This window comes from Bactrocera dorsalis, chromosome 2 (assembly GCF_023373825.1).
Source record: "Bactrocera dorsalis isolate Fly_Bdor chromosome 2, ASM2337382v1, whole genome shotgun sequence".
Lineage (NCBI taxonomy): Eukaryota > Metazoa > Arthropoda > Insecta > Diptera > Tephritidae > Bactrocera > Bactrocera dorsalis.
In genome coordinates, this window is record NC_064304.1 from 7342545 (window position 1) to 7368968 (window position 26424).

General features: G+C 34.7%; 1 protein-coding gene across 21 annotated transcripts in view; it reads right to left on the bottom strand.

The window, feature by feature from the left end:
• The window catches only part of LOC105222614 (protein lap4), a 157062-nt gene that overhangs the window by 92595 nt on the left and 38043 nt on the right, over positions 1 to 26424 (bottom strand). For 18 of the 21 annotated variants that reach the window (XM_049448487.1, XM_049448483.1, XM_049448498.1 and 15 more), the window contains exons 4-13: positions 21778 to 21946; positions 21131 to 21376; positions 20832 to 20999; positions 18999 to 19365; positions 18390 to 18441; positions 16955 to 17029; positions 4777 to 4994; positions 4320 to 4649; positions 4024 to 4106; positions 3599 to 3861 (exon numbers count right to left, since the gene is read on the bottom strand). In XM_049448487.1, the coding sequence (XP_049304444.1) occupies positions 3599 to 3861; positions 4024 to 4106; positions 4320 to 4649; positions 4777 to 4994; positions 16955 to 17029; positions 18390 to 18441; positions 18999 to 19365; positions 20832 to 20999; positions 21131 to 21376; positions 21778 to 21946 (1971 nt within the window). The remainder of the gene's footprint in view (positions 1 to 3598; positions 3862 to 4023; positions 4107 to 4319; positions 4650 to 4776; positions 4995 to 16954; positions 17030 to 18389; positions 18442 to 18998; positions 19366 to 20831; positions 21000 to 21130; positions 21377 to 21777; positions 21947 to 26424) is intronic. The other 3 variants (XM_049448493.1, XM_049448495.1, XM_049448494.1) reach the window with 1 other exon arrangement.

Below are 26424 nucleotides of genomic sequence, written 5' to 3' on the forward strand. Positions count from 1 at the left end.
ATGTATGTATGTGTGTATGCTTTGTATTTATGTGCTCTGTTGCTCATTTAGCGTAATAACAGTTTCGAGAATGTTTTTCCAAAGAAGGTGAGAGTCAGTCTACCCCAACTCCTCACCTACCCCACCTGCCACCCCTGCTACGTTCTATTGTCATTGTGCTGTGTGCGACTCTACGTGATATCCATATTTTTGTAGCTGCTCCGGCCACAGCTACTGAAATCGAAAGGCCCGACGACGACGACGACATCAGGCTGCCGCTGCACGTTTTCCAAATAAAAATTACTTCATTCTTCCAGTTTTTGTTTGATTTTCTCTTTTTTCATTTTCTACATACATTTTGGTTTTTTTTTTTTTCAGCCAGCCGCATTTCAATGTCACAAAAAATACCGTAAATGTAATCAAAACTCGTAGGCTTTTTGTTTTGACTTGCTTATCATTAGGCGATTACCAGCCAGTAGCTAGCCGCATAGTAGTTGTCCAGGGCATCGTTTGGTCGTTTCATTGTGTCGGGAGTGAAGTAAAACTCGCTTTAACGCATTGTCAACATTATTTCGGCGCGTACGTGAGGAGATTAATTTTCTCAGTAGTTGGCAAATCCAAACAGAGAGCCTCACCTCGTACTCGTAATTATGGCTTTTGTTTGTTTTACCAATTAGACGAAAGTTGTGAAGTAACATATTGACATATAAAACAGTATGAACAACAACAATAACGACAATTCACAAATAATTCACCAAAAATGTGCATATAGTATACATGTATGTTTGTATGCATACTGGTACTTGCATAGCAAATATACTAATGTCACTTCGCTGCTTGGGCTTGGACGCCAATGCATTGCATCACTGTGACGCAATAAGTTCACGCTGTGAAAAAATAGCCTATTTAAATAAATTCAAGAAGTGACGCGCTGAAAAAATGATTTTCACTTGCGGAAAAAGAGCGCTTTTCATGCACACCGTTTGATCGGAAAATATTTGTCGCATTTAACGAATCAATAAAAGTCGCAGGCAAATGATTGACTTTGTAAGGCTTTTCTGCGGCTAAGCTATTATTTATGCAAATAAGCATTTTTAGTATATTTTTAAAGACTTTTGTTTATTTGTAATACTATTGTAAGTTCAAGGTTAAATTAATTTCCAATAAAATTTAAAGTAATTAGTAGGATGGCAAACATTTTAGCTATAATTATTATGTACCATCGTTTGATTTTTATTTTTTGTAGGCAAAAGGAAAGAAGAACAACCTTCAAAACTAAAATTAAATTATTATCATTATTTTCAAGTTTGATACTTTATGAATATTAATGGTGAGAATTTTTCTAACCTAAATCTACAAAATTTTTAAATAAGAAGAACTAATAAACCTTTGAAAATTTAAATATGACTTTCCCTATCACATTACCATCTGATCAAATTTGACCCGGACTGGTCTATTTAAAAAGCTATTTTATTATTAAAAAAAAAAAAAATTATTTAAAAAGCTTTTTTATTATTAAAAAAAAAAATTATTAAAAAAGGATTACAAAAAAATTATTTAAAAAAAATATATTTAAAAAAATATATTTAAAAAAATATTAAAGAAGAATTATTAAAAAGAATTATTTAAAAAAACAGTTTTAAAAAAAAATATTTAAAAAAAAATTAAAAATAAAATATATAAAAAAAATATTTAAAAAAAAATATTTAAAAATATTTAAAAAAAATATTTAAAAAAATAGCTAAAAATATTATTTAAAAATATATTTAAAAAAATATTTAAAAAAATATATTTAAAAAAATATTTGAAAAATATTAAAAAAATATTAAAACAAATAAAAAAAAAATATAAATATTAAAAAGTTATTAAAAACATTACTAAAATAAACTTATTAAAAAAAAATTTATTAAAAAATAATTATAAAAAAAAATATTAAAAAAATAATTTAATAAAAAAAAATATAAAAAAATAATTTAATAAAAAAAAATATAAAAAAATGTTATTAAAAAAAATATTAAAAGAATTTATTAAAAAAAATTATAAACAAAAATATTAAGAACAAAATTTATTTAAAACAAAATGTATTAAAATTCGTTCATTCGTTTCATATTCGTAGATCTTGATCTCCATATGTCAATGAGTGTGTGTTTGACAGCTTGTTTACGGCGCAAAAAGGGTGTCTGGCAATTTTTTAACATGTTTTGAGGAGTCTACTTTATCACGAACACAAGTATTTGAGTGGCACAAAGCATTAAGAAAGTTGTGAAGTCATAGAAAACTTGCCTTATGTGAGTCATACATTCACCAATGATAATGAATTGACGATAACATTGAAAAAGTGAAACAAAAAGTGCTTGAACATCATCGTGATAACATCCAAGAGATTACAGACGATCTCAACATCGCTTATGGATCGGTTCCACCACTTTGATTAAAACAAATTAATGTTGGAGTCGTATCAAAACACCAAAATGTTTTGCAAAACCGGCGTCGAGTAGAGATCGCACAAGAGATGCGTGACTACGTAGCTGAGAATACATTGAATAATGGCATCATTACTGGTGACAAGACGGAGGTTAATGCAAGTGACGTCGTTGTGTAAACCGAAAACCAAATTACGGATTCACTTAAGGCTAACACAGCCGAGGCTCATAACAAGTACTAAATTGGATTAAGCGTTGACATTATACACAAATTTGTATTAAAATATGTAAGAATGTACTTTTTTATCATAACAGTTCATATTTGATCAGCTGTTATTAAGGGGTTACGTAGGTTTTGAAATTTCAAAAATCGTTTTTTTTTATTTATTATTTTTGATACATGATGATTTGTATGTATGTCTAGAGTATTTTCTCAAAGTTTCAAAGTAATCTCATAAAAGTGGCAGAAATAAAACTTTTGGTAGAGCGACATGTCAGGCTACACCGATCGGCTATTTCAATCCCGAAACTTCGTTTTCAAATTCGGTGGTCACGATTTCTCAAAAACTGTTGAAACGATCTTATTGAAATTTTTCACAGTTCATAGAAATAGGATGACCTCCTGATTGATCGAAGGATTTTGTTCGATTACAACTTTTTTGCAATGCAATGCAATTTATGGCAAAAATTACATCCAAATTCATACTGCGAGGAGACGTTCTTTGGTGGTGCCTCCGGAAAAACAACTTCAAGAAAGTGAGATAAGTATGTCCGAATTTATAAATTAGAAATGTCCGAAATTATAAATCTTATATCTTGATCTTTTAAATCTGAGAACAAAACATTATTCATTATACTATTGAAAAATACTTGTAGATTTTGAATTTGTTTTCCCACTTAATTTTCAACAGACGTCATAAGAACATTTCGCAACCTAATCTATTGATTTATCGATTGTTTTCCGTTGAGGAATGTGCAAATTCGTCACTAATTAGTGGTACCCACATTGAGACTACATACATACATATGTATATATAAACGTATAATACGCTTCTAATACATTGCAGAACTGATTAAGATTTACAAATAGTTTCAGAAATGAAGACATTCAAGAAAAAATTGAAAAAAAAACAAAATTCAGCGCATTTTTGGAATTTTAGCAATGGAAGCAAATTGGGATTGATAAATAGACTCACCGTCAAGTAATTGTCCTGCTGACAGTGGACCAGGCACCGTTGGCGGTGGTATGGGTGAGATTGGTGCGGCGAATGGTTGTTGCTGCTGCAATTGTTGTTGCTCACTCTGCTCAGCAGCCTCGTTTTCTTGGATGGGCGATTGAACTGGAGCCAGCTGTGACGTTTTCTTCTCTTGATTCAAAGCATTGGCGAGAATTTCACTTGATTTTTTATCGGTGAGATTATGTTGTACACGTTTGTTTTTCAAGTGGTGCGGAGTGTCACTGCGGAAATCAAAGAAAATATATAATAATAACTAGATGAAGCTTAAAGTTATTTCCTAAGAGCTCTTTAACAGACCACAGCAATTAATTACAACAAAAGTGAAATCAAAATCACATAATAAAAAAATCATACAAATACATTAGTTAAAAGTGCCCCCTTACCGTCTGTGCAATTTCATTGGCCGCTTGTAGAAGTCATCATCTTCGCCCTCAACTTGAAAGCCCACACGCCTTTCCGATTCATCCTGTAAAATAACAGCAAAAACTAAGTTTATACACAAACTGTTATGAGCATTCGAACTCGAAATGTTATGTTAAAAGTACAAAATGTTGTGTTAAAAGTATGAAATGTTATGTTAAATGTACGAAATGTTATGTCAAAAGCACGAAATGTTATGTGAAAAGCACGAAACGGTTAACAGCTACGAAACTTTCGAACGGTTTCTGTCTACACTTACAAAGTCTTCCTCTTCTTCATCACCGGTAACACTCGCTGCCGCTGTTACTGCTGCTGCAGCCACCACTACAGCGGCATTGCCATGTTCGGGCGCAACACTTGCTATCGGCTCATGTACTGTTGCGGCATTAACAGCAGACTGTGGTTGTGTGCCCGCTGTCTGTGCAATAACAGGCTGTGGGGCGAATGAAATCGCTGTTGTTGGCGTTTTCGGCGATACCGGCTGTTGCTGATGATTCTCATAGATGGGTTTTGTCTCAGCTATATTCTCTACTATGGTGGAATTAGCGCCGATTCGTGCGGTGCCGCTAACAGCGAACTTTGTTGATGCCTGCAAATAAAGTTAGTAAAAAATGAAAAGTTTAGTATTGTTGAAAGTTCATTGTTTGAGTTGAAAATGATAAGCTGGCGTGACACAATAGCTTAAATTGCTTTGGTGGAAATATCAGTCAACTTACTTCTTCGGAGACTGTATCCAAATTGCCGTCCTCCGGTCGACTGCGATCTTTGGCAAATAGTTTGTGCGCCTTTGCCTTCAGCTCCTTCGGATGTGGTGTATTTTGTCGGACAAACGGTGTGTCCTTCTCCTGTGTAGATTCTTCAGAGAATTTAACGGAATGTGTTCTAGAAGCTTCACGCTCCTCCCAGCCATCCGAATCGGTTTCAAGTTCGCGTGCTAAGAATAACAAAATCGGAATTTTTTGTAAAATATTATTTAATATGGACATTTTCGTATGTATATATTTGTATTTATGATACTTCAAGATTATTTCTGTATCGGTTAAGTATTATTGAAGGTTTTTTATATTCTTATCATGCATATGCTTCGCTAATGCACAAAAGAGGCACACCTAGTGTGAAAAAAATAAAAATCAAAATAGCTTTCTAAAATACGCCCGAGTTCAGTTCAATCAGCTAAAAAAATCGGACCGATCACTTTGGACCTTCAAAAATATCCTCCTAAACGGATTATTAAAAATTCGAATTATTTTCGGAGATACATTTTGTGCTGTGGCATGATATTCTATATATCAGAACTGTTTCTCTAACTTTAAATGCGTTTTTCTCGAAATGACTGCGGTTGCGAGATCGACTTTATTTTAGACCGTCACTCTAGGTGTGCCCCTTAAAAAATACTAGAGACATATTCATGGAAAATCTATTTCAAGCGGTATAAAGTATATAGTTAGCGCCGATTATCGGTCTTGCAATACATTATCAACTTCTGTTAACAGCATTCTAGTTATTTAATTAAATGATTGGTTATTAATATGAGTAATATTGCTTAGTGAAGTAGGCATATATAAAATATTATTGTTAATATATAGTATGTGTATGTGTTAGTTATATGAAAAATCCGTAAATTGATTATTTATGGTATTTAATATTCATAAGCATTGCTAGATATAGGTTATATATAATTATCAGTATCTATAAAGTGGCATTATTAAAATCTAAAAATTCAGACAATAGAAAATGGAAATCTGTCAGCGCTTTAGACACGGGAACATGGGAAAACACCTAATTAATATGAAACGATAAAATTCGAAAGGAATATCTATTTATTTATTTAAATTTGATCTCTGTGAATAAATTTACAGGCAGACTAGGAAACTAAGGGAACTGGCTGCTTAGGCCTTCGTTCCAAAAAAAATTATAAAAACCTAAAATTTCGAATAAACATAATAATAAGCAGCTTATTACTTTACTAGGTTATAAATTGACATTTATCACCAGATTATGATATGCAAAAAAAATTAGAAAGTAAAAAGAAAAATTTTCGGTTCTTCACTGAACTTAAGCTTATTTCCACACGACCATAGACTTCATCCAACTCATTAAAGCTAACTACCTTCCACGGTTTACTACTTTCCTAAGTAAATTTAAATGAGTTAGACCACTTTTTAATCAGGATTCGAAAAATTACAGCGAACTTTATAAATAAATTGAGTTTATGACTAGAATGTCGAATCCAAACCCGTATAATCACTATAAAAGATCACATTTATAGGGTGTAAATGCGAAAGGCTACTCGATTATAGTTGCCGGTACACCTGTGTGTTGGACACTATAACAGAATTTTATTTTACAGAAGGCTACTGAACTAGAAAAGGTAGATAACAACCCCTGAGTTTACATTTATGGGAAGCACTTTTGAGAAGTATTTGTAAATTTGTGACAAAAATCATGAAATAGAAAACAATGACGTTCATTAGGTTAGTTGGTTGATCAAAGATCGGACGTGGACTGCTATATGTAGTTCTTTGTGAAGGCATAGAGAAAGAAGAACTCTTAGAACGCTTAGTAGAAGAACGTTAGTAGCCAATACAAATTTGCACAGGCGTTTAATTTCCATTCCCGCCAGTTCGGTGGGATGTCTGAAGGTATGCGCTCCCAAGTGTTTAAGTCTTGACCTCCCAAACGCGGGACAGTCAAGAAGGAAGTGTTGAGTTGTTTCTACCTCCTCTGCAGATGGCGTCTGGTAAGATTCCCAACCTTACAGCATAGACACCAATAGGTCTTTTAAAATCTCCACAACTAGAGAGAGGCCGTCTTGTGATCGATCTTAGGCCAAACGCTTTTGCGACAGTGTATGTACAGATAGTGGCTCAGCGCAGGCCAAGCTACCGCGAAGCCCAGCTATCTAGTAGTAGAACACAGAGGATACGGGAGCTCCGACCTCCTCCCATTCTACGTGTAGCGGTTCTAGGGTGCCTTTCCTTGCCAGCTCATCAGCTTTGTAATTTTCTGCTATGACCAGGCACCCATACCAGTCATATCACAAAGCCACTCAATGCTACTGATAACGAGGTTAGGCACGAGGATATCCGAGTGCATAGATACGTGTTTTTTTAGAAACCCAAATTCTCTGAGTCTGATAGCAACTTTCACAGCCATATCTGAGGATGTCTACGGTCACAATTTGCATGCGTTATGTGCCATGGTTGAAGTGTACTTTAGTGCACCACACAAGCTGATGAGCGCTGGCCGTTGAAAGTTCTCGAGTTTCTTTTCAAGAGTGGTCTTTTCTAGAGCCCTCCATCACATAAAGACTCCATAAAACAGAATGGGCTGTACAATGTCTATAGACCATGTCTGATGACAACTTTCGGTGAGAGGCCCACCTTTTGCCAATGGGTCCTCTGCAGCAGTATAAGGCAATCGATGGCTTTTTTGCTCTCTATTGGATATTCGGCTTCCATGAAGGCTTCCTATCAAGGATAAGCCCTAGATATTTCACTCTATCCACCGGTTGCAGATAGATGTCTCCCCTTTTCGACAGCGGTGCCACCGGGATCTTATACCTTTTAGTAAATAAAACCATCTCAGTTTTACTTGGGTTGAAGAAAATTTAATTACTTCTTGGGGAAATCACCAAACTCGGACTATGTTATGGTTCTAAAATCGAGAATAGCTGTAATTTGGACATTTGAAGTCTAATACCAGTCTTATATATTTGTTATCATGTTGATATTAGTGAAGAAAATTGAGAATTTCAACCTTGAAAATTACACTAGTTTACAGTCAATTTGCGACTGTGATGTTAGAGGCTGTTTCTTTCTTGAAAGTAAAAATTTTCTAACACGTAGGATTGTTTGTCTTTTGGTCAAGGGATATGGGGGTCAAACCACCACTAATCACTAAAGTGACAAAAATAGCTGTACGTGAAGGAAATTTTTTGACCTAATGAGGACAACTCATATAACCCACAGCGCTCTTAGCACATCAGTCACAAATTTTTCCTTCAAATTCGTTGACCAGTGTTATCAAATATTTACTACAAAAAGTAACTTCAAAGTTTCAACATTGAAAATGGTGAAATATTAACTTCAAACGCAGCAGCATTTACATAAATTAATAAATTTCGAGAAACACCAGTAGATACACACATACAGGTACATTTCATAAAAAACTTAACGCTTGTGCATTCCAAAGTAACACTTGTGCTAACTAAAGAAAATTGCTATCATATGCATGTGTATGTATGTATGTAGAGGTATATATTAGCATGAAAATTGCTGTGACCTATTGTTCTACTTCTAATTTTTTTATTATTCAATTAAATTATGCGTTACTCACGGCACTCGCGGTGCTAGAATGAAGATTTATGTAAATATTATTATTATGCTTAGCGTGAATAAACTGTTACCAACGCCCATATCACATTAATATAAACGCACATACCAATGACAAAATGACAAAAAATTCAGTTAGGTATATACGTATGTATGTATACCCAAACAGACTCGTATGTAGATCGAAGGTTGACTGCGTGCGCGGATAAGACAGCACATAAGTAGATATATAAGTGCTTAAGTACGCATGAGAATGTATATAAGCTAAGTAGATATATAATGACAACAATAGTAATAGCACACGAGACAAACTTAACGTAGATAATTTGAGCTTAACAAAATATTATTACTTAGTATAGTATATCTAGCAGCGTACATGTCTACTGCGTTTGCACAATAGCAAGAAGTCTAGACTCTAAGTACGAATAGGTGGGCAAAGTAGAATCGTACGAACAAAAATTCATAATTTACAGACTAAGAAGAGTGTAAAGGATAATAATGATAATTGAAAAATTAAATAGAGAGAAAAATAGTATGCTGAAAATATTAGCGCAAATAGTTTACAAAGTATACACAAAATACGTCATTTTGCCCCCTACTTAAGTGTACGCCTATGTTTGAACTAGACTTTAGCTTTAGATAACAATTAGAAGAGAACGTAAAATGTCGCTGAATATAATTTATTATTAATTAACAAGTAAGCGAAATGTTTTGGATAAATATTTATTAGGTAAAGCAAAGTCTATAATATGTACTTTTGGCATGACAGCTCGCTGTGACTGGAAGGCGTTGCATCTAACCGCTTTCATACTGTTTTTATTAACTTATGTAACGGCAGTTGTGAAGCGCTGAACACAGATATTTGTACAGAGTTCAAAAAACAGTTTTTGCTGCTGTTAATTTGCTTTAGATACATCAACACGGGAGAACAAGTTTAAACTACGCGTTGCAGCAAAACACATTTATATAACCAAATGCTTTATAACAATGTAATTAAATAATTTAAACAATAAAAACGTTAAATTCAGCTGCACCAAAGTTAGAGTACACTTTACAGGTGCATTTTTATAGTACACAGGGGTATAAAAAGATCATTGTCTTAATTTTGATCACTCAGTTTGTATGACAGCTATATGCTATAGTGGTCCGATCTGAACGATATGTTCACAAATTATAGCATTGGCTTAAATAATAATCACTGCCAAATTTCGTGAAGATATCTTGTCAAATAAAACAGTTTTCTACACAAGAAGCTGATTTTGCTCTCTCAGTTTGTATGGCAGCTATATGCTATAGTGATCCGATCTGAACAATTTCTTCGGAGTTTACATTATTGCCTTAGCCAAAAACCTACGCCAAATTTTGTGAAGATATCTTGTCAAATAAAAAAGTTTTATATACAAGAACTTGATTTCGATCGGACAGTTTGTATGACAGCTATTTGCTATAGTGGTCCTATATCGTCGCTGACGACAAAGAAGCAGTCTTTTGAAGAGAAAATGACATATGCAAAATTTCAGAACGATACTTCAAAAACTAAGGGACTAATCTTTATATACATATATAAATCTTCTGACCGTGTGTTTGCATTTGAACTGCTCCTAAACGGATGGACCGATTTTGATGAAATTTTGTGTGTATGTTCAAGGAGATTCGAGAATGGTTTAGATTTACAATTTGGTCCACTGGAAAATGTTTTTTAAATTATTTTTTCATTTTTAATCAATTGTTAATTTTGGAATGTTTGACCGATAGATGGCGCTACCATCGCAGTATCCAATATTCAAACCTTAAATTGACGTAAACGTGCATTAAAGAAAACGATGCCAAAGTAAAAGGCGACATCTGTGGATCAAGTTTTTATATTGTGGACAGAGTTGTTCGTTCTTAAGTAATAAATTGGGTGATTCATACATCTATGGGTAGCTATAACATTTTTTTCATACCTGCTAACTATTGGAGGGGGTATCTTGACAGGCAATTTAAAATTGCAAAAGGTCTGGCATAAAAAAATAGCGGCATAACTGAAGTGTTGATAAAAAATTTGAGATATACAGAAATCTTTTCGAAGCATTGCACAGAGCAATGCAATATTTAAACGGGAACGATGAATACATATGTATATGTGTACAATTCAAGCTGATCCTTCCTGAAAAATAATAGAATTGCTAAATATTGAGAATGGTAGAATAGAAATGTAATCAAATACACAATACAATGAATTAAAACTGGCTCAAAAGACTGATGCCATAACCTTGCCCACCAATTTTTTTGTCTTTCCACGCTTGAGAACCGTTTCTTAATATGCAGTCCACCAGGCTGACAATCGATTGGACTCGATTGATTTCACTGATGCACAGCCCAAATTCAATAGTATTTTTACCCCAAAAACCAATTCTTTCTTAACGCACGAAATGCTTTTTGATTAATTTTTGTTGCTTCATCAAAAATGCGATTATTCCTTAACTAATACTTATAATCTAACTAATAGAAATCATATACATATATGGCATTAGTAGTGCTATCTATGTATCAGCCACAGTAAAACGTCAGCGGGTCCTCTAGTTCGAGTATATAAAGATGGCTAAAGCAACTCAGTTCATCAGGCTGATCATTCCTGTATTTATTGTATAAGATCTCCGATATTCCCTGCTGAGTGTTACAAACATCGTGACACACTTTATATACTCCGTTCTGATATAATACATATGTATATTAATATCTAATTGTAAGCAAATTTCAAAACGATTCGAATCTAAAAAATATAGCTCGATTTGAAAGAAATCACTTTTCATTCTCAATAACAGGGCACAACAATTTATCTATTCTCCAAAAGTAAGAGCAACCCCAAAATCTCTTATTGTTATTTATTAATTTAGTCATTGACATATTTAAATCGAACTAGTTTCATATAATAATAGTGGTTAGAGACTTTACCTTCAAATAGCGGCCTAAGCATAACCTCAAAGGCATTATTCCGTTAAAACACAGAAGCACATTTGCCTTGGAATGCGCCTTTAGCAGGTTTATTTAATCTATATTTGTAAACAGTAGCATTCATGTGGTAATTTTTTGGAGCTTATCACTCTTCCATCATTTTTGGTAATCCCACCAGTGTTAGCAAACCACCACAATTCAATGGTAAAGATAAGAAATGTTCAACTAGACCTTCAGCTATTGGAGATAACCTATTTTGGGTGACCAATATATTGAATGATTAATTTTATATTGTATCTAATACACTTTACTATGAAATTCCATTCAGCAAATAGATTTGATATTCATTATCATTACTACGTGTATGCACGTGCCTTTACTCATGCCATAAATGTATACTAAAAATATATATAAATATATTTCAAAATGTTTTTGAAGATTGTTTTTTTTTTTGTCAAACTAGTTAGATATATGGTATACTAGTATACAACTAAAATTTGCGGACTAAAGGTGAGGTGGTCAAGCAAAATATGCTCAAAGGAAGAGGAGGGTTTTAGAAAAGCAAAGTCAGAGATCTTACTGGCATCGTTGGAATATCGGAAGGATCAGTGGAAACTATTTTGAAAGATCATTTGGACCTAAGAAAAGTGAAAGCACGATTGGTTCCGACTACCAGGATGTCATGAGCCTTATTATTACTAGCGATGAGGCTTGAATCTATGCTTACGACCCTGAAACAAACAATCAATCTACCGAATATCGTGGCGAATGTGGTGAGCCGAATCCAAAAAAACATGTCAATGCAGGTTAAAAATCAGAGTTGTGTTGACACTTTTCTTCGATTATCGATATATGCGGCACTCCAAATTCCTTCTAACCGACCAAACTGCCATCAAGAAATACTATTTGGGTGTTATGCGTCGTTTTCATGAAGGTCTTTATAAAAAGAGGTCGGAATTATGGGCCGACAACTCCAGGTTTTTTGTACCACGATAATGCAACGTCGATTTTTCGAGAGCTTTTCGCTAAATTTTCAACCACCGCATTCGTCTGATTTAGCTCAAATACGAGTATGAATCGACACCTGAATCTAAAACTGTTTAGCCCGCAAAAACGTGCTTAAGTGAAGATCACTTACTTTCCATTAATTTATAAACTTCTAAGAAAGAAAGCTTGAGCTATTTTACAACATGTATTACAAATTACACGCTTCAAAGAGTCACCGGAAATACAAATCAAGGTCGGCGACAGAGCGACACTGTAGCTGAAAATGGGTTTTCCCTTGACAAGAGCCACAAAAGAACGTGTTTTCAACTTAAGACATAACAATTATGTTTTTTTTATTTTTTTTACTTTGATTTACATAAAAACATAGTTAACGTCATTAATCTGTGTTACATGATGTTTCCGCTCTTGAATTCATTCTGCGTCGTCGCTTTTTGTTATTACTCAGTTATAATACTTTTTGACACCGCCTTGCAAACGCCGCCTCAAACTGATTCATGATCAAAGCTTCTAAAAGAAACCATACAATTTGCGCTGGGCAACGCCCTTTCGCACAACACGGCTGACGTCACTCACGTAACGGGTGATTTTTTTGAGGTTAGGATTTTCATGCATTAGTATTTGACAGATCACGTGGGATTTCAGACATGGTGTCAAAGAGAAAGATGCTCAGTATGCTTTGACATTTCATCATGAATAGACTTACTAACGAGCAACGCTTGCAAATCATTGAATTTTATTACCAAAATCAGTGTTCGGTTCGAAATGTGTTTTATCGACAAATTTTGTTCAGCGATGAGGCTCATTTCTGGTTGAATGGCTACGTAAATAAGCAAAATTGCCGCATTTGGGGTGAAGAGCAACCAGAAGCCGTTCAAGAACTGCCCATGCATCCCGAAAAATGCACTGTTTGGTGTGGTTTGTACGCTGGTGGAATCATTGGACCGTATTTTTTCAAAGATGCTGTTGGACGCAACGTTACGGTGAATGGCGATCGCTATCGTTCGATGCTAACAAACTTTTTGTTGCCAAAAATGGAAGAACTGAACTTGGTTGACATGTGGTTTCAACAAGATGGCGCTACATGCCACACAGCTCGCGATTCTATGGCCATTTTGAGGGAAAACTTCGGACAACAATTCATCTCAAGAAATGGACCCGTAAGTTGGCCACCAAGATCATGCGATTTAACGCCTTTAGACTATTTTTGTGGGGCTACGTCAAGTCTAAAGTCTACAGAAATAAGCCAGCAACTATTCCAGCTTTGGAAGACAACATTTCCGAAGAAATTCGGGCTATTCCGGCCGAAATGCTCGAAAAAGTTGCCCAAAATTGGACTTTCCGAATGGACCACCTAAGACGCAGCCGCGGTCAACATTTAAATGAAATTATCTTCAAAAAGTAAATGTCATGAACCAATCTAACGTTTCAAATAAAGAACCGATGAGATTTTGCAAATTTTATGCGTTTTTTTTTTTAAAAAAAAGTTATCAAGCTCTTAAAAAATCACCCTATATAAAGCGCGTTCGGTAGTCTAAGCAGCGCTCGTATTGATCAGCTGTTAGTTCTAAAAGTAAAGTCTGTGGCACATTTATGGTCACTAGATCCACAGAGTAAAAGAGTCAAGCGGCAAATCATTACGCAGCCGGTTAATTGGCACGGCATTATCATAAATAACTGTGGTAGCTCTGTTAATAACATAAATGTATACTTTCATAGATATTTTTTATAAATTATAGTTGTAGAGTCCTTATAAGGCATAGCACAGAGCGAGAATTCAAATTAGCTTATGGCGCGAGTATGCAAAATAACGTATAAGAAGACCAGTAAGAACCCATTTCCGGTACATTGTATATATTTACAATTAAATAAACATATTTACATATCTAAATTTGTAGTACGTTTCAATATGTAGGTCAAATAGGTGAATTAATTGTATAAAAAAAATAATTAACCCATGTACACGAGTGATTCAAGCTTGCACACAGCTCCACGAAGTCTACTATACTCAATAAATATGAGTAAATTTTGATCAAATAAGTTGGAATAATGTGTGTGCAGTGAATGTTGAGAGACTGTCTACAACTATCACTTCCCAATGATATTGCTCAGCTGCTAATTTGATGGTCAAACGAATAGATAGGTATGTACCATATTTATTTACCAGCACACATATGTATGAAAATGGACCAACCTTAATAATAACTGTATTTTAATGAATTATTTTTTATATATGCATATCGAAAAATGCCTAAAACTGTTAATTTTTGACCTCGAAATAGGAAAAAAAAAATTATGATTTAATGATTGAACTATTCATTCGTGTGTCTACTAATTGCCATAAATGCATTTAAAATTTAATTTGCCAAATTAAAATTCCCAAAAAAATAGAAAATTAACACTAATTAAGCAGGGTCGATAGTTTTTGCAACCAAAACAAGAAAAATGTTAACTTCGGTTGAACTGTAGCTATAATACCCTTCACGAATAAACAAGATTACCATATAAGAGCTTGATTTTGATCGTTCAGTATATCAGCTTTATGTTATAGTGGTTCGATATCGGCGATTCCAACAACTGGTCAGTTTCTTGGGTTTGAACAGAACAAGCGACAATCAGTCACTTCAATCAGATCGATATCTTAAAAACTGAAGGACTTGGTCGCTAATATATTCAGCAAAACGGACGGGCCCTTAGAATGATATGGCTTAACCAACTAAACTCGACATGCTGACCATTTATACTGGATTTTCCAATAGGAATGATATGATTTCTAAGTGTCGTTTCGGCCATTTTTAATATGTCATGATCAAACATGTGCAAATTAATCGTTCTCCAAATGCAACCTTTCCTATGCTCTTGCCATTCGTCGAAGTGTTGAAAATTTCGAGCGTACATTTTCTTTACATAATGTTTAAGAACCAATAAGACAAAATAACCGCTCGAAGTAATGAAAATGTTGCTGCCGTTAAGACAAGTGTTGCTGAAGACCGCAATTTGTCGATTCCAAGACGTTCTCAAGCTCTGGCGGATTTTGAGAAAGGATTCGGGCTTGCGTCAGTATAGAATTCTATAAAATTGTTCCCACTTAAGAACTGAAGCTATTTGACCACCGTAAAAGTCGTGATTTTGCTGATTGTGCCTCGGAACAACTTGAAAACGATACCGATTTTTATAAGAATCTTCTCCGATGAAGCTCACTTTCAACTGAGTGATGCGGTAAATGAACAAAACTTTCAATTCTGGTGCGAAAAAAGTCTACAAATTATTCGTGAGCAACCGTTACATTCACCTAATAATCACCTTTTTTCGAAAGAAGGCAGAGGTGACATCGTTACTGTCAATAGAAAATTGGTAGTTTGGTGTGGTTTTCGGTCTGGTGGAATCATCGTTCCGTACTTTTTTGTTAGTGGTTTTTAAGAATAACTATAAAAATATGAAAAAATTTAATGGCGAAGTTATGGTTAAAAATAAAAACCCCCAAAAAAAGTTGTGATTAAAAATAAAAAAAAAAACTTGGTTATTTCAATTTTCCACACGAATTTTGAGGATAGGTTAAAAAACCAAAAACTTGGTTATTTGCATTTTTCACATGAATTTTGAGGTTATGTGAAAAGATGTTTAATACAAAAGTTGTAGATCTTTTTATTACGTACAACTTTTTTCTGTAACTTTTTCTCATAGAACTCGTAGTTTTGTCGGAAATTCTGATAAACTATTTTTAACCTCTAAAAATTTAACAATTCTCCATACTTTTCTCTTCCTGATCTCTGAGGGTACCAAATTTATTGATTTCATTTTTGTTATACTCTGTGCCTTTTGCAATAGGTTTCATAATACTAGAATAATTTAATAATTTTTTAAAAATATGTTTTTTTTAATAATTTTAATACTTTTTTTTACTTGTTTACTATTTTCAGATGCTTCAGCCCGATAAGTTATATGAATACTAGATTAGGAATCTTAAATTTAAAAAATAAAGTGTATTGCGTGCGAAACAAAATAAAAATTAGAAAAAAAAGAGGCAAATACTAAAAGTTATAAATAATTTTATAAATAAAAAGTCAATGCAAAACAAAATAAAAGCATAAGCATTAAAAATATTTTTTTTTTTGGATTTTCATTAGCATTTAATTGTTATTAGATCTTGTGGCATCACAGAAATTTTTTTCTCAATCAAGAAAACATTGTTTAATCTTTCTTTCTACTATTTATTGTACTAGTATATAATAATTTTTAGTAACTTTTATAATAACTGCTTTGGAATTCGGCTAGTATTTTAGTTAAAGGTTCGGCTATGCATTAATACTACTTTCATGAATTATTATGCACATACTTTGCATACATATATACATATACATACATATACATATGTATATGCATGTAAATTTATAAGGAAGCATTACTCAAACATTCAATGTATTTATAGGTATGTATATATGTATATTTATACGCATCTATACATATTATAAGTTCAACTTTATAATGCAAATGCGGTTAATTGAAATACAACTTCACAATTGTTCAAATTTTAATTGATATTATGAGGCTATGAGGTTCGAGCAACAGAGATCAACAAATAAAAATAAACAAATTACGCAATCGCATGGCGGCAAACCTTTTTGTTGGTAAACGTGGAACTCCGACGAATCGAATTTTTCGCTCGATCTATAGAGTAGACCCGGTGGGTAGTCTTTAAACACAAATGAATAAATTAACATAGGTGCGTGTGAGTATAAGTGCGTACATAGTAGGCTTAAGTGTATGTTAAGTATGTGTTTATTTATTTGTTTTTTTAGTTTAATAAATTCTTATTTAAATAAAATTAGACACAATAATGTTTTCGTTGTTATTGCCGTTAAGTGGTCGCCATTTAATATTTTAAAGTGAATAATTTTATTGAAAATTTTAGGACGATTGCCGCATTACTGACGCTACTTAATAATAAATAATAATAAAAATTTTTGGAAAAAAAATTAAAAAAAAAAAATATTTTGGAAATAAAAAATGTGAAAAAAATATTGAAAAAAAAAATTTGTAAAAAAAAAAAACAAAATTTGAAAAAACCAAATCTTGAAAAAAAAATTTTGGAAAATAAAATTTTGGAAAACAAAAATTTTGGAAAACAAAATTTTTGAAAAAAAACAAGTGTAAAAATTTATAATTTTACGATTTTACGATGCTTTACGACAGGTTGTGAATTGAACAATTGAAAAAAAAATTTCGAAAAAAAATTATTCGGAAATATTACAGTAATAATACGAGACAACTTTATAGTACATACAATTTTTGTTGTGGCGTTGCCACGTGTATATAATGAATTTCATTTAAGACCGCCAAATTACAAAAAAAAAAAATACCCAAAACCAAAAGCTACACGACCGTAAATTTATAAAATCTTATATAATACCGCTAAATATAAGCGCTGCTTGTTTGTGTAATTTTACAAATTATATTAATAACTTATATAATAAACATGCCAATGTTTGTACATAATTCCGTGCGTTTGTGCTTACGAAAATTTCGCTTATTTCATATCTTTAGTGAGGCGCAAATAATTAGATTGCTTAACTTGGTTGTGTTATCATCATAGATATGGTGGATATCGATGTAGTGTTATCGCGTTTGTGTGCGTGTGTGTGTTTGTACACCTGTACAAAAACAACAGTGCCATACCACTGTTGCCTATTCTTGACAACGCAATAAAACAGGTTAAAAATGCGGTAAACAAAAACCTTAAAACATAGATAACGGTAAGCGCGCGCAGGACGGCGGCAAATGCCAATGCGAAAACCTGTACGATTCAATCATTGCTGACAATAGAACGAAACAAACGCTAACACAGCAGCATAGCTAATTTGCTGAGAGCTCACGTCATCACACACAGCGACTAGCCCACCCCAACCGGACAAAAAGATATGTTTATTCGAAGAAAAATTTTCGCGCACATAATCAAAAATTTTCCAAAGCGCTTAAGCAATAATAATTTCGTAAAAGTATTTTAATACTATAACCATTTGTAAACAAACCATAAAATACGATTGGAAACTCACCTGGCGTTATCGGCTGGTATTCTTGTTGTGGCAGTAGGAAGCATGTCAAAACCTAAGCAGCAGCAATCAAGGGGGTAGAAGAGACGAAAATGAAAACAAACAAAACACACAATTATTAGTTACTCATTTATAAATGCGAAAAACGGGTTATTTAGAACTCCAAGCCGCAATACACAAGCCAAATCAAAAATGAAAACAAAGCAGAAAATATGTAAAGTGTAAATATTAAGAAATATTTACATGCAAACACAGCGTCGGTATGTTTGTGTGCGCAGTATGCCGACGCTATGGGTAATGAGGTTGCAACGAAAGCGCCGCTGGCAGCGACAAGGCGTAACTACTTCACGTAATTACGTTTGGCACGCGCATGCAGCAACAAAATAAAACGTAATCAGCGCACACTTCCTGCGGCGTGCTTCCCCCATTGCACAACAAACCCAACCGCTTAACAAGTAGAGATACAAACAAACACAAATACATATATGTATATACATATATCACGTACATATGTATATATAAATTTATCTGTATAAAAAGCGCCACTTATCCATCACTCTGCTGTGCTTGTGTACTTTGGCTTAGAGCGCGCATACGCGCCGGTACACTCACCTGTTCACCTGTTGCCTCATCTGTGTCCGGCTGGAACGTTAGCAGCGGCTGTGCCTGATTTTCCGATAACCAAACAGCTTTCAGCTGCAAATTAACCAAAGTGTATGGCAAGTACTGCAGCTGATTGCCCGACACGTCCAGCACATGCAACACCGTACAGTTGCCCAACTCTGGCGGCAGTCGCTTTAATTTGTTATCGCGCAAACTCAAAACGCCCAAATTTGCACAATTCCCTATCTCGGCCGGTAGGTATTCCAATGCGTTGCGATCCACGTTCAGGTTGCTCAATTTAGTCATTTGCCCAATCGATACGGGTAGCTCTGATAAGAAGTTTTCGGTCAATATCAGCTCTTGCATGCTTTCACAACTGGAAGAGATAAGGTAAGGCCGATGGGTTTATAAATAGTGCAATAATAGTGTAATGTTATAAATTTAAATGTATATATGTAAGTATAGAAATGTATGTGCATGCATAGCGGGAAATAGATCACAACAAGTGCGGTTAGTCAACCACGAAACCCCGCAGCAGACGGCAAATCATCAAGGTGACGTCAGCCACTGACGTACCTAAGGAGCTACATACGGGTACTTATACATATGTACATTCACATTGCATTTTAGCAAAACAAGGGTGAAATTGAAATTGCAAAGCCTAATATTTATGGCTGCGTAGTATAATAATCACACAAATACTGAATAATGCCAAGATCGCTTTCGATTATATTCGCCTTTTGGTTGAATTTTTATTTACATAAATCAACCAGCGGTGATTAATTTTGCATTTCATGGGAAAAGAAAGAAAAAAAGTTAAGTTCAACTGCATCGGCGCTATAATACCCTCCATGAGTGCACTTTTATAGACTAAAAATTTATAAAAGCACGCTTATCTTGATTTGAATCGATCAGTTTGTATGGCAGCTATATGCTACAGTAGTCTGATCTGAACAAATTTCTCAGAGATTTTAGCGCTACATTGGAGAATAATCTCTGCCGAATTTCGTGGAAATCCTTTGACAAACAAAAAAATTTTCTATACAGGGACTTGAGTTTAATAGATCGGTTTACAGCTATAGGCTGTGGTAGTTCAATTTGAGAAATTTCTTGCACCACTTTTCTGTACAATAATCTGTGGTGAATTTCGTGAAGATATGTCGTCAAATAAAAAAGTTTTCCATGCGGGGACTTGAGTTCGATGGATCCGTTTGTATAAAAGTCCGAAATAGTTGGTTTCGACAAATGTGCAGCTTCTTGGGAAGAAAAGGACAAGTGCACAATTGCAGATCGACATCTCGAAAACTGAGAAACTATTGAGTGTATATACAGATAGACAGACGGAGTCAACTTATTAAAGGAGGATTAGGTCATGTGTAGAAGTTCACGCAAGCGAGAAAAGTTCTCTGAGCGCTATTCACTTAGGAGTGGCCCGAAACGCAAGCAAGCTCACGACTCCGGTCTTAAACCAAGTATCCTCTAGATAGCCAAAAAACACCCGTTTGAAGGCGAGCAAAAGTGAGAAGACGAAACATCTCTTCCCAGAGTTGTGCGTTGGGTTCGGGACCCGCCGTAAAAAACACCCCCAATGTAATGTAGAAAACAGCCTCGGATAAAAAACCAAGGGAGCTAGAACCTCGTAAGCGGCTTCTACGTCAATAAAGAAGAAGAAGAAATCATAAACTAGATTCAACATTTAATAGGTGATAGATTTGAATAGTTTAATGGCGAGCCATAGATCCATAAAACTCCGCGGCGACACCGTTAATAAATAATAAAAAGCGAACGCACGACGACGGTCCACAAATATGACAAATATACGTATTTTTTGAGTGTACTTACCATCCTATAGTTGGATTCAGCTTCTGTAGACGATTCTGATCTAGTTTTAGAATTGTCAGTCTACTTAATTTGGCGACACCATCGGGCAGCGTCTCAAGTAAATTTTGCGCCAGATCTAAATCAGTTAAATTCACGAGACCACCGATTTCATTTGGTAATTTTTCCAGCCTGCAAAACAGAAAATACAAAAGTTTTATAAATATTAAAAAATATTTATACAAAAGTAATGACGCAAACATAAATATATACAAACAGAATAGGAAGTTCAAACAATCCAGCAATCAATGAACGAAACTTACCTGTTTTCGGAAACGTCAAGATATGTCAAATTGGTTAGTAGCCCAATTTCAGGTGGCAGCCTCTCTAACTGATTGTGATCGAGCCAGAGCTCGTGCAGACCGGGCAAGTAGCCCAAATAAGGTGGCAGTTCTTCAATTTCATTGTCGCCCAAATCTAATCTTTTAAGCTTCGTCAGTTGTCGTATCGATTCAGGCAGATGTTTTAATAGATTCTCGCGCAGCTCCAATGATTCCAATTGTGTTAAGCTGGAATTGAAACAGAAATATAAATGAGAATTACAATCAAGGTGTAATCGAAATTCGAACAAAAAAATAATCATAATTTACAGTCGAAAACTGTGCTATTATAATTTGAGTATTCCGTTTTATTACTTAAGTGTTCAATAAATCTGAAGTTTAATCTTATCTAACGGTTAATAATGTTTCATGTTTACAATTTTGTTTATAGTAATCAAAAATACATGTCAGTATAGTAATCGAAATATATCTTCAAATCGATGAAGTACTCGATTACTATGTCAATGTCAATTAGTATCAATACCCGTCAATGGTTATCGATAACAATCAACTTTGTGTTTAATTTAATATATTATTTGGAGAGACAAAATAACAACTTTAATGAGCTTGAACATTTAAAGAAATCTTACCTTCCGAAATCAACTGGTAATGTGGTAAGTGACATATCATTTAAGCCTAAAACTGTTAAATTTTTGAGTTGAGAAAACCCTGCTGGTAGTTTTGGAATCGGATTTGAGCTGAAATCAGCAACTTGCAGGTTTTGTAGGTGTTTAATGTCATCAGGAATGTCTGGAATATCTGTAAAAGACAGAAAAGAAAATGATAAACATTAATAATCAAAATTAATTGATAATTTTATATAATTCAATGAAATTATAGTATTATTAAATATTTAATTTTGTAAAGGCATGTCTTCTTCTTTAATTCTCATACACTTTAAGCTAAGGATTGACTTTTTTATTTGGTATTTGGTTCCCACTTTAATATTTCCGCACATGTCTATGCTATGTAGCCCACAAAGGACACATGCACGCGGATGTAAACCATTTAGCTTACCTCACTGAATAATTTTGCTAAATTCAGTATCGCTGCCGAAAATTTCTATTTTTATACCAACGCATTTAGAAGTGCTTGTGTGTACAAGAAACGATGGTAATAATGTGACCAAACACCATGTCATGTGGACATACAAAGATATTGATAAATATGTATGTAAATATGTAAGCACATAACTAGATTATGTAAGGGGGAAAATCACAACAAAGTTCCGATAATATGGTAAATATTTATCGATTTTTACACAATTTTGACAGCATCCAATAATCAGGCTTTGGCGGCGGAAAATGTGAATAACGTCTATATTTTGGTTTCTTCTATTCCATCCCAGTAATTTTAATATGAAAGAACGGAAGTCTTCGAGTTCGTCCATCTGGTAAGTTCTATGTACGGGTGCTACACGAGTTATTGAAAAAAACCTTTCATTTCCAATTACCATCCGCGAATCGCAGCTGAATCGAAAGAAGATCGATCCAGTTCTGAAGCGGATTGTTAGCGGTGATGAAAAGAAGCGTCAGCAAACGTTCAAATCGAGGTGAGCCGGCGACAGGAAAGTTTCGCTATCTGTTTGGTATGATTGGCGGGGAATCATTTATAATGAATTGGTTTCCTACGGCCAAACTCTTTATACGGATCTGCACCGACAACATTTAGACCGTCCAAAGAAAGCAGTCGCTCAGAAAAGGCCAGATCTGGCCAATAGGAGACGAACTTGAGCCTCGAAATCGAACGCAGAATAACTTTTGCCAACAGGTGCTACTTCGGTCTGAGTAGGCAATTGAGAAGTAAAGACCGCTCTCGACGAAAAAATACTCAAACCTTTAAGTCCCTCATTATTGCTGTCTTGCTATATGGTGCAGAGGTATGGACGATAGCAACGTCAGATAAGTCGACGTTAAAAGTTTTCGAGAAAAGGTTTTGCAGAAAATCTATGGTCTTTTGCGCATTGGCAACGACGAATACCGCAGTCGAAGAAATGATGAGCTCTGATCGACGCTGATATAGTTCAGCGAATTTAGAGACAACGGCTACTCTGACTAGACCATGTCGTCCGAATAGATGAAAACACTCTAGCTTTGAAAGTATTCGACGCAGTACCCGCCGGGGGAAGCAGAGGAAGAGGAAGACCTCCACTCCGTTGGAAATAGCAGGTGGAGAAGGACCTGGCTACAATCAGAATCTCAAATTAGCGCCAAACAGCGAAAAGAAAGAACGACTGACTGTTGTAAACTCGGCTATAACCGCTTACACGGTCGGGAGCTGCCTCAAAGTGATTATTACCTGTTCCATTCTATGACTATGATATGATTTTGTTCGCCTCAGGAGAGGCTTATGAATGGTTATTATCAAGCAAACTTGACTGACTCTTGGAGATGGCTACAGGTAGCAGCCGCTTACCGATCGAACAGATATGCTCCGACAATTTTGAAGTTTTTTATACTGCGAAGGAAATGAGTTGACAAAAGATTGTCTGACAACTTTCTTTTAAAGACAATCACTGCCATATAAACCCAGGATGAACTTATGACTAATAATTGTTTAATAAAGAAATAACAACAAATTGTATTGACATGCGACATGTTGTTGTGCCAACATAAATATTGTGTACGGATTAAACAACGCGAACCAACACAAATTTTATCGCAATAAGTACTTGTTGATCGAGACAATCCAACTCACGAATTAGATGACACGAAACACATTCAAAGGAAGCGATGAAATATAGAGATAACAATACGAGCTCGAGAGCCAAACGAGTATCTTCAGTTGACAAAATCTTTGATAAAACATGAAGGGAACAACCAACGGACGTAACGACGCAATGGACGCATTTCAGGTGATAAAAGAAACCGTTAAAGCGGAATGAAAACTGCATGTTGTTGATGTCAAATGGAGAACACAAAAACCACAACAACCAACGACAGCAATATTACACAAAGTACAAATATTTGCGCCGAATCGATTTCTTCACAGCGTCAACCACGACAAGGTTGCCGACGCTGCCACCCACCACTCGCATCAGCCGGGCAATGCGCCGCGCTGCTATATACATACATATGTATTTATGTGCATTAAAGTATATAAATGCAAACAAGTTGATATAAGCGAAAAGTAATAAAAACAACAGCATCAACATGCCTACATACATATGTCCAACGGTATAATGAGGCAGAATACAAACAATAGTTCAAAGGGTGAGAAAACACAAGCGAGCACAAGAGTGTATGTAGCCGACACAGAGCACAACGTTCAACGTTTTACGATGATTGCTGCAGTGAGAGAGTGTACAAAATGTGGTAGCATAGAAAATCCTTTAACATTCTTTTTTGTTGACCTAGTTTCGGTACTTTCCGACATGTCAGTCGCGCACCCACTTTTCCGTTTTCGCCGCCCGCTGACGCGTTCGTGCGCCGCTTGGCTTGCGTTTATCGTGACATTGCGGGCTGACAACAACGATTTTGGTGTTGGTCATGGTGATTGGAACGATAACGTAGAGGTCGGTAATAATGTGCACCGTAATGATGGTGAGCTTGATGATGATTAAGTGGCCGTGGTTGGTTATAAATACACCGTGTAACAAATGTACGCGATAGCAAGCAAGGAAGTTAAATGGATTTGAAGAAATTCAGCCACTGCGTGAGCAAATTAATTGTTTTGTATTTCTCAAAGTTTTAGGTTATTTTTTTTTTCGTTGTGTTCTTTCGTAAAATGGAGTTTGCGCTGTCAATATATTTTTTTAGTTTACGAGTTGATATATATTTTTTTAATATATTAACAGAATGCCATTAAGAGAACGTAAACAAAATTACAATGAAAATTTTAACACCACATTCTAAGCGCTCTCTGCTCCCGCTGTCAGACATAGCCTATAATAACCAATACATAACCAATATATAACCAATTTATAACCATTTTATAACCAATATATAACCATTTTATAACCAAAATATTTGTCAGATATAACCAATATTTAACCATTTTATAACCGAAACTCAAATTTTTTTTCAATATGAGTGGTTTCTATTATGTCGTTTTTCCTTCGCCTGTAACCTTATAAAGTGATGTTACGTTATTTTCCATTTTAGGTGACGATATACATATACCAATAACAGTAAATAATAGGTTTACAAAACAAAAAATTCAAAAATATTTTTTACCAATCTATCACTGTAGGTAAGTACCTACTTTACCGAAATGAAACGAATTCGCTTGGCATTTCAGCATTTGAGTGCTTTCTAACTGTTGTGAGAATTAAGTATTTCATGCTGTTTTCCATATTTAAATGCTGTCTTCCTTCACGCTGTTCACATCATTTAAATGATGTTGCACTCGCCCAGCGTATTGCTCACTGAACTGAACTCGTTGTCAAGCTGACTGCGATATGGCTTGGCGCGCGAACAAATTGCTGATTTCCATATGCATGTACATAGATAATAATTATGCATGTGAGTAGAATAAGTTTCTATACGAAAAGTATTGCTTCAACAGTGGAAAACAGACTAGTCCATTTAAGACTAGTTGTTAACTAGTCTAATGATTAGATAATTATTAATAGTATATAATAATAATGCATGTGAGTGAAACATGTTTCTATTTGAAAAGTATTGCTTCTAAAGTAAAAAACGGACCAGTCCATTTAAGACTAGTTGATAACTAGTCCGCTAATAATTAAATATCAACTAGTTCCACTCCAAACTCGACAATGTTGAGGTAAAAGTTAATTAAAAGCACACGCTTTCGCTGCTCGTACGAACCTCAAACGCCAAAGACGTAAATGTACCGTTAGAAAAAATAATTAAATTGCTGCTATGAGCGTGAGAATTGTGTCGGAGCGGAAATAGTGCCTTTTCCTGCAGGGTATACCTACATTTAGGTTACTAGACTTCCATTTACACTTCCATTTATGTACATATGTATGTATGTATGTATATGCTTGGCAACGGCTCTGAAAATGCAGCAGAAAAACTTCAATAAAGCGAAAAAATATGAAAGTATGAATGGAATCATTAAGTTCCTATTGCAGCAAGCAAAACATCTGCATATTTATCGCACATTCAAGCTCATTAGACAGTTCTATTTTGCAGGCTCTTCAATCGATTGGCGAATTTTACAGAACCATCCCTTGTTGTATAAAATAGTGCAGCGAAGACAACTTACAGTAGAGTATACATAGATATAGGTATGTGCATATGAACATAAATGCATTGTTTTTGATACAT